This window comes from Labrus bergylta, chromosome 14 (genome assembly GCF_963930695.1).
Source record: "Labrus bergylta chromosome 14, fLabBer1.1, whole genome shotgun sequence".
NCBI lineage: Eukaryota > Metazoa > Chordata > Actinopteri > Labriformes > Labridae > Labrus > Labrus bergylta.
In genome coordinates, this window is record NC_089208.1 from 25,836,929 (window position 1) to 25,846,794 (window position 9,866).

General features: G+C 39.5%; 1 protein-coding gene across 1 annotated transcript; it reads right to left on the minus strand.

The window, feature by feature from the left end:
* Positions 1 to 3,318: 3,318 nt before the first annotated feature.
* On the minus strand, positions 3,319 to 9,619 carry zgc:153990 (uncharacterized protein LOC768125 homolog). The gene is made up of 5 exons (XM_020629290.3): positions 9,310 to 9,619; positions 8,437 to 8,651; positions 7,253 to 7,672; positions 6,919 to 6,972; positions 3,319 to 4,623 (listed from the first exon to the last, which is right to left on the minus strand). The coding sequence occupies exons 2-5, from the start codon at positions 8,561 to 8,563 to the stop codon at positions 4,187 to 4,189; spliced, it is 1,038 nt and encodes a 345-aa protein (XP_020484946.1). The 5' UTR covers positions 8,564 to 8,651; positions 9,310 to 9,619; the 3' UTR covers positions 3,319 to 4,186.
* Positions 9,620 to 9,866: the final 247 nt, after the last annotated feature.

Here is a 9,866-nt window from a genome sequence, read left to right on the forward strand (position 1 = left end):
TGTGTGTGTGTGTGTGTGTGTGTGTGTGTGTGTGTGTGTGTGTGTGTATTTTTTACGAGTGTTAGATGAAGAATTGTACCTCATAAATCAGGCAGCCCCCATCCTCAAGTCCCATTGTCCTTCACTGTTACACCAATGAAAAAAAACCAACGTTAGGAATCTTTTTTTTTTACAGCAAAAGAAAAACAATAGAAAGAAAAACACAGCAATTATGTATTTTAAGTGGTATACTGCATTTAAAAAAACAAATCAAGTGAGCGTTGATCAAGCTCTTATTATCTCATAGTGTGACCCCTGATTGCTGCAGATGTCAGAACCCCCACCTCCCCTTAAACATTGTGCAAAACTAGAGTTCCTCTTTGTCACATGTTTTATTTACTGTCTGTTTCTCTACACATTATCTGGCTCTGATTTTTAAATCATTTTCAACATTAGTTATGAAACATGAACTCCTTACCAGCTACCTGTAATGTCACAAGCTCACCTTCTTAAGCTCACATCGACATTATTTCTAACATGCCCTTGTGTTCAGCTTTATAGCAAAGAGAGGAGTCTGTTTTTATATGTTCATCAAAGAGTTAATGCTGCTAACATGTTTGTAGAAAATCATGTAGAACATGGATTCAGACCGAAAATAACAAAACGAGGCCATTACTTAGTCCCTGTTTTTTTTATAATAGAAGATCTATAAAGAGATCCACAAAGTGGAAATGACCTGAGTCGAGTAAACGGGCTTATTATGTTTCCTGTTTAATGTATACATATCTTTCACTGACATTTGTTGTTCTGTAACTTTGTCAGGCAACAGGCATGACGTGGATGATTTTGTATTTGCTGATTGTAACATTCTGGATGCTCATAAAAGTATTTAAACTTATTGAATACACTTCAAATTCTGATGGGGTTTCAGAGCTTTTTGCTGCTTTTGAGGTTGAATTTCAGTAAATCTATAGAAATTATTTATCTTGTACTGTGAACACAATACAGAACATATTGAAAAATGAATGGCTGATTTAAATACAATAACAGGTTGTGTAACACCAATTAGGAGAGGCTAAAAACAAGTAATATATTCTTCCACATTGTCCCTTTTAGGATGAATTAAGAACACAATATTTTCATCATAAATATATATGATATATATATATATATATATATATATATATATATATATATATATATATCATAAAAAGACCTATATTTTAGGTTTAAAAAACATAAATATACTAAGCAGAAATGAATTGACGCTGTGATTCTACAGTGAGCCTGCCTGTTAGAAACTGAGTCTAGTAACATATGTGTAGAGATGACACCCTGATATCAAAAGAGTGTGTTATTATGAAAAACATCTGTACACAAAGATGAGGCAATAAAGAAGGAAACATCTCATTTCAAGCAGATACTGTATAGTGGTTCTGATTCTGATTCTCTGGCTTTTAGAGCAATGTTACAATGAATGGAGAACTTCAAACTGGATGGAAACATTAAGCCTCTGTTGTTATTGAGTAACAACTGTGGATTTAAAGATACAGTGTGAATCACCAGTGGATGGATGACATATATTATAAAGACAGTCACAATACAACACTGTTATGGTCTGTCTCATTGTGTGTTATTTTAAATAATCAGTTTAAAATATTTGGATTTTTTTTAACCTTTTATTAACTGCAAATGTTTTCCCTCAAAGGAAAACTTTGTTTCTGTTTTATCATATTTATCTGTCAGCTGGTTCAAACTGAGGTTCATCTAAAAACTGCAAACTTGTATGAATCAGTTGACAGACTGACTGCTCAAACTGAACTTGTATTATAGTCTACACACTGTGCGTCTATGTGGGTTTAATACTGTAGCCTACCATTTAAGTTTAAAAAAAATGCAACTTATTATTTAAAAAAACTCTTATTACCCTGTTTTACTAAATGAAGGCAGATACTTAACCACCTTCAACTAATACATGCCACTCACCTTCAGAGCTCTGCTGACTGACCAGAGAAACAAACTCAGCGCCATCTAGTGGCCTGAAACAGTAACTGTATTTATGAATCCATTATAAAAAACATTTTAGACAAATTTGCATTAGAAGTGTTACAATGTATATTAAGAATGTAAGGATACAACATTTCCACTCATAATAAAACTATACTACGCTGTTCCCCCCGTACTTCTAATGAAAGCTGTTCTTAAAGAACGTGCTGAACAAAAAGGAGTGCAATGACAAAATAGGAGTCCTCTTTGAATAGCTGAGAGTTAGGGCCATAGTTCACAGACACTGAACATGTTAATGTTGTGATCATTACAGAACAGTGAGACAGACAGTGCAGCAGGGCCCCCTACTGTAGTATCAATTAAAGTGCAGAACCAGCTGGATGTTTGTGCCTGTTGGACCTTTGTCTCTGTGTAAATATACTGTCATTATATTTCTGAGATCATCCATTGAAGTGCATGTTCTTACTTTATAATAGACTATTATAAGTCCTTGATTTTTCTGTTTTTCCAACAATGTTTGTCCATTACTAAAGGCTTTCTGATTTTGCTGTTTTGTCTAAACTGAGGGACTTGGTCCTTACCCAATTCTTTCCAAGTGAAGATTTTAATCATTAAAAATTGGATTTATAAATGTTCTTAAATGTTTAGAAGGACTCTATAGCCTCTTAGGCCCAATGGCACTTTAAGTTTACAAAATGCTATTTAATAAAGAGAAAATCCAGCAAAGGTTAGGGACTTTTTTCAACAGCAGATTACAGCATGTTTGGTGTGAGTGAGTGTGCCAGTACTGCAAAGAGTTCATGTACTGAGTCTCAGCCACACTGCTCATTGTTATGAAGGCATGTAGCACCTGGTGCAATGTTGGGGTGTGTATTCAAAGATAAAACATGTTTGCATGTTAGGTCCCACATCGTATTTGTTGACAAAGTCAAAACATGTTGAACTGGTGTGAATTTGTATTGCTTCGTTGCAGATAAAGAGTCGTTGATAGAGTTGATCATTTTTCTGGTTATATTATATTTATAATATCTACATGATCCCCTCTCACTGCCCACCATGTTCCTGGTTTTTCCTGCGGTCATGAGAAGAGTCTACAGACTCAAATGATCTGCAGTGAAACACAAAGAGACCGTCTTTGATTTGATGTCCCTACTTTAAATGATCATGTGACCTCTTCTGTTGAATGGAGTCTAATTTTTTTAACTGTAATGTCTTCTTTAAATTAACAAGTTCCTCTCCTGTATGACAACACTTATCATTGCCATTTGGTGGGAAACACCGGGGGGTGTAAACTTAAGTAAAACTTTACTGTTTACTACTGCAAAGCCATAATTCTAGCTATTAGATTTTTTTATTAAGCATTTATGAAAATCAAAATACATAAGAATGCCTATAATAAATTAACAGCCATAGAATTGAAGTCAAAAGATGGAATTGGACCTCCCAAATGAATGAGGATACATGTTTTAACTCTTAACACAATTCATGTCATTTCAAGGAGTCAAACCTTTCGCAGAGTCACAGCTACGAGAGTGACGTCAGCGCTGTAGTGAGGGCGTTATCCGTATTAAAAAGAAACTATTCAAACTGTCATTTTCAAGGGTTCAAATTTGCAATGTAAAAAAAACATTATAATGAGACAATCACAAAGTTTTCAGGTACAGGTATTTTCAAAGTATCTAACACGGCTTTTACACTTAGAGACCATATAATGGTCAGGTGCAGAAATCCACTCACCATTACAGTACACGTGATAATCTCCAGACAACTGATGCAACTACAACCTATACAAGGAGACACAGATGGGTTGAAACCATAGACTGTAAAAACTTACTTTTGGAAATAAAAGAATGCGTCTTTGCAAGTCAATAATCAAAGAATGGAAAGGCTTTAAATGTGGTGTCTGCTTAAAAAACAAAGTGGTAGGAGTCTCACTTTCAGTAGTAAAAAAAACCCTCTGTGTTCTTTCTCATGGCTAACTTCGGTTATTTTCTCTGTTTTAATGTAACTTCACGGACAGAAATTCCATCAATACAATGTTTCTACAAATACATTTGGAAAATAAAAACCACAAAAAATCTGAGAGTACTGTCAAAAAGTACAGTAACCAGCAGTGGAGTCCAAAGGAACGGGAAGGTTCCTGCACCTGAAGGCCATGAATGTAGTCAGTGGTACAACTCAACAGTGTGACTCTCTGTTGCTATAACGCCGGCCGCCCGTTCAGTTTGTCATGCATGAGTGAGATGGCTCCGCCTGTGAAGTCTCTGAGAACCTGCACCGTCTCCCGCTGGAGCTGCAGCGACTCTCGCACAAACTCCTGCTGCGTCTCTGCCAGCTGCTGCACCGACTCAGACAGCAGCTCCAGGGAGCGTGAAACCGTCTCCAGCAGGATGTTGGTGGCGTGCTGCTCCTGGAGGCTCAGCGATGCGTTGTGCAGCAGGCTTTCTCTCGTGTTCTGCGAAGGCGGACCAGGCGTTGGAGGCGTAGCGGTCGATGTCGAAGGTCCTGAAGATGTCTGTGGTTGTTTCTGGATGCCGTTGTTTCCTTGGTGATCATCTGTGGGTTTAGACGTTGGAGGAGGAGGAAGCGTGTCATCTCTTTGGTCGTCGTCTGAGTCTCTGAATGCAGCTTCAACATCTTAGGTGAAGAAAAAATGGACAAATGGTTTTATCATGTGCTAAAAAACAAAAATGTTCTAAAAACCATTCCTGAAACGTTTCCTGATACCTGAATTTTTCAATTGGCTGAAACTAAGTGCTGATCCACGATCAGTGCCATAGTGCAAGTGCCCAGGATGCAGAACACATTCTTTCTCCCAGACAGCATTCAACATAGGGCTGGGACATATGTCATGATATTACATCTCTTATTTTTTAACACCAGACAAGATTCACGATTTGAATCCAAAAAAATGTCTTCAAAATAAAATTGAAATCATAATAAAATGACTAAAATCATGTTTTGCTTTTATTTTGTCAAAATGTAACAAAGACATATTGAATTTCCCTTTGAGGATTAATACAGTAACATGGATTTCTCTTTAGGTGTTAAAGTGCAAGAAGTAAACTTGTCTTTAAAACACTATGCAGTTTCAGGGTACAGATGAGGCAGAGCAACTTCAGCAAAATACTTGTGGCTGGGTGGTACATTCCTGGGGCCACTGTAGGAAGAAAACGAGCAGAGGGGGGAGGATGTGAACTACTGGAGCCCAAAGTGAGCGGTGCAGTAAGTTGAAGTGACATTTTTTGATTTAGACTGCTTAACAAGGTCTGATAATACAGGATGAACTTGGCACTCTGCGTTTTATGGAAATTGATTCTTGATATCCCTCACAGGTGATTTCACAATGCTTTAATTATGTGCTTTTTAAAATTAGAGCCAGATCAATTAATCGGCCAGCCTATAATATCGGACAATATTAGCATATCCAGTAACTATGTGCATCTGCTTTTTTTTAATCACAGTTATGTGTCGATATTACTCGATTTATTCACCAGTCGAACAGCATTTCATTTTAATTTCATCGTTTTACACCAGCAGTTCTCTTTCACCAGCAGAGGGCGCTATATGGATTACAACAAGCATTATCAACCTCCAGAGTATCCGGCGGTGACGCACATACATGCAGTTACTTTTCCTGTTGAGTGACCATCTTGTTTTCATTATAGTGTATATCTTTTCCACAAGAGTTTGAAATGCATTTGAGGGATCAACAGAATAAATGTGTACATCTTAATTTATCTCTACAGAGCCAACAGTTCTAAGAAAGGGATCGGCCGATATATCTGTATCTGATTGTTTTCCTCTCCAATAGAGATATTGGTATCGGCCTTAAAAATCCTGTAACAGCCTTAAAAATCCTGTATCAGTCAGGCCCTATTTAAAATGATTTTCGTTCATGTTTAATGTGTGCTGCCTCGTATGGTTGTTGGTTTCTCTTGTCAACTGTGTTTTTATGCCCTAAGCAAATTCCCCTTGTGCACTACAGGTTTCATTTATCACTGAAATAACAGCGCTTTACTAGTCATCTTGTATGAATGTGATATGATTGCTATCATTTTACAATGTGCCCAGCTCAGGTTAAACCCCTGATAATACATGAGAGATGAACACTGATAATAAGAGCCACAGAGATTTCTTTATATTCAAGTTTGAAGGTCTGTCAAAAGCCAAAGAACAAAAAAATAACCTAGCAATAAAAAACAATTCTCTATTGAAAACATTTGTTGACACCACCCTCTTGTTAGTTGGAGCGTGTTGGAGAGACGTTTATTTATGAAGTTACACTTCTCTATTCTATGTTTACTGGTTTGTATTACCTGCTGTTATGAAAGGTTGGGGCCTGTGGATAATTCAGCTCCACTTTATCAGGAAGGAATCCTAAACTTAAAACAAGCTGAGCATCCAGATACAAACAGAGATAATACCAGGAGTTCTGTAGAGTCAGAAATGTTGGAGTAAAAAAAAAAAAAAAACTTTTCTTGAAACTAAACAGGCTACTGTATGGAGCAAAGTAATTCATCCATTATCTTGACCGCTTTTCCACTTTGGGGTCGTGAGGGAATGGAGCCGATCCCAGCTGTCATTGGGCGAGAGGCGGGGTTAAACCCTGGACTGTTCACCAGTCAATCACAGGGCTCACATATCGAGACAGACAAGCAGCCACACTCACACCTACGGACAACCAATGAACCTAACGAGCATGTCTTTGTGGGAGGAAGCCAGAGAGAACCCACACAGAACCAACACATACACGGGGAGAACATGCAAACTCTGTTTGGAGCAATGGATCAAGTTTAATCCTTTTTGGACAAATATTTATGCTGTCAGATAGGCACTCGCCTACTCATTATCATTCCAGATACTGGTTTTACAATCAGAAACACCAACTGAAAGCTTACTGCAGGGTCTTTCTGATTAGTGACCACTCACCTTCTGCCGCAGGTATCTCGTACTGCACATCATAGGAAGGTTGTGACGAATCTCCTGCAACATTCAAAGCATTCAAATGTAATTACTTAAATGCATTTCTCCCCAAGAACTTTTTAAATAAGCCATTAATCAAACAGTCAACTGTGACTTATCACATAGTAGTCACCCATTTACATTTGTGTTGCAACACAATACTTTGAGAAAACCACAACTTGGATTTTCTCACAATTAGTTGTTATGTTACATGTAGACACAAAAACATCTCTCTACCTGATATAAAGGTAAGTAAACACTGAGAAACAAACATAGGAGAAACTATTGCTATTGCTCTTACTCATGCTGTGGGAGGTCGGTGGGGGCATTGACCCCATCTCCAACCCGCCGTTGGGAGAACCCTGCATTCCAATCATATCCTCCTCATCTATTTCTTCTTCCTCCTCTGCAAGATCATCATCATCTCCCAATGGGCCAAAGTCTCCCCGGCCCTGGTCTTCGTCGTCCATCTCCAGAATCTGGAGCACTATTTTCTCTGTCTGGTTAAGGTCCCTGGAAAGACGTGAGTTGAGGCCCCTGTGGGGAACTGTCCCTGACCTCATAGCAGCCACTTTCCGCTTGGTGTCACACTTAAGATCGGACCATTTCTTGATGACCTCAATGACCTCCCGTTGGCACTCCCCAATCTCATTGATTCGTGCGGTAATCTCTGCCCACACTCGCTTTTTTGCGTCTGTTGGCACGCCACGGTTGAATTTACCTGTCAGGGGAAAACAAAATTAACTTCAGCACATGAAATTAAATGTCATTGACAGTGATCCACCAACATTTTGTTAGGTCATTCTAGTATACAGGCGGGCGGCGGTGTAGCTCAGTCTGTAGGGACTTGGGTTGGGTCGCCGGCTCAAGTCCCGGCTCAAGTCCCGGCACGGACCAAGCCCGGAAACTGGCCTGGTAGCTGGAGAGGTGCCACTCCACCCCCTGAGCACCGCAGAGGCGCCCCCGAGCAAGCTCCTGAGGAGCAAGGCACCCAACCCCCCCCACCAGCCCAGGAGCGCCCACCGTGGGCAGTGCCCCCACTCCGACATCCCTCCATTAGTGCATCTCCATAGGATCCTGTTTGTGCATGTTTGTGTGTATTTCGGCCTATGTTGCCTACTAAGTCATTCTATTGTACGGGCGGGAGGCGGCAGTAACTCAGTCTGTAGGGACTTGGGTTGGGAACCGGAGGGTCGCCGGCTCAAGTCCCGGTGCGGACAAAATCTTGAAGTTGGGCTGGTAAGTGGAGAGGTGCCAGATCACTTCCTGAGCACTGCCGAGGTAGCCTTGAGCAAGGCACCAAACCCCCTCCCCACCATCAGCTCAGGAGTGCCCTGATATCACTCTGACATCTCTCCATTAGTGCATGAACATAGGATCCTGTTTCTGCATGTGTGTGTATATTTCAGCCTGTGTGTGTTGCATGACTTACAGAGTGTAAAAAACAGAAATTTCCCCTTGCGGGATCAATAAAGTAAATCTTACCAACTATAATCATACGATGCTTCCTCACTTCATCCAGCAGTATGTGGACTTCACTGAAGGAGAAACGAGCTTTCCTTTTCTTGAAGCGAGTACCACTGTCTGGGTTGTAGTATAATGGTGAAGACATCCTCCACACACACAGTCAGTCGTTACCAAGGTGAACTTGTTGTCAATTATCTGCTTCAACTTCTGCAGCTGGATGTCAGATGTGTCCCCTGATAAACAAACAACACAGTTAGAAAAGCACATGATTGTTTATGTGAAATCCTCCCACAGTTCACTCATGTTTTGTTACATTGAAATTGATATATAAATCTTAGATTGAGGGCTATGCACAGAAAGTTGACTTCATAAGAGCTCAAATGAAGAGAAATCGATGAAATCATTGAAGCTCGACAGCTGAGGAAATCACCGTGTGAGCACGCCTTTTTCATTAATTATGCTAAATAAATCATAAACATTACACACGTCTAACTGAGGCGGTGAATGGATAGTTTTATGTTTTATCACAAAGTGTGGAAGTAAAACAGAGTTAAGTTTGTGTGATAATGTCAGAGCAGAGAGTGAATGAACAATGGACGATGCTATGACAGCCTAGTTAGCTTTATGCAAAGCAGTGTTTACAGTCAAAATGACATTACAATACATTCTTTTTAACGAGTAGCTTGTTTATTTATTTCTTACTTATAACGTGAAACGTGCAGTTAGCTAGTTAGCTCTTTATTGTAGCATTACACGACATCACACGCTAGGTTAGCTGTTAGCTTTGCTATGCAAGAGTCAGAAATGGCTAACGAAGCATTTATATCATCTAACCTCACTGCAAAATGTATATCCTAATGGTAAATACAGTTGAATAGATGTTGAATATACCTCCGTGTCAAAGAAGTTGGGAATTAGTCCACAATCGTAATGATAAACTTCCTTATCGACAAAATAGCAACCGTCAAGCTAACCTGCCTGAAGCTAATGCTACACAACAAGATGTCCGGTTACCATGCTAACCAGAGCTAACCGGTTACCATGCTAACCAGAGCTAACTGAGGCGGCTGTGGACACACATGTCGGCACATGTTTGACAATATTGCAGGACATTTTAGAGTTTGTTTTCACGTGTAACTTCTAACAATGAGCAAGATTTATTCTGTTGGTTTTACAATTTACATAGCATTGTGTTATTTCTTAAAATTTCCCGTTTGTGACGATGAACTTTTATTTTGAAGGCTCACAACGACGGTGATGGAGGCTGACTTGATTCAACACCACACACACACACACACACACACACACACACACACACACACTGTGCACTCAGTGTATTTTGAATCCACTTATTCATTAAATGGGACTGTGTAATAAATATTAATTGCAATACTATCCTACACATCTGCAATATATTCTGACTTGTCCTGACGTATTTCAATTAAATC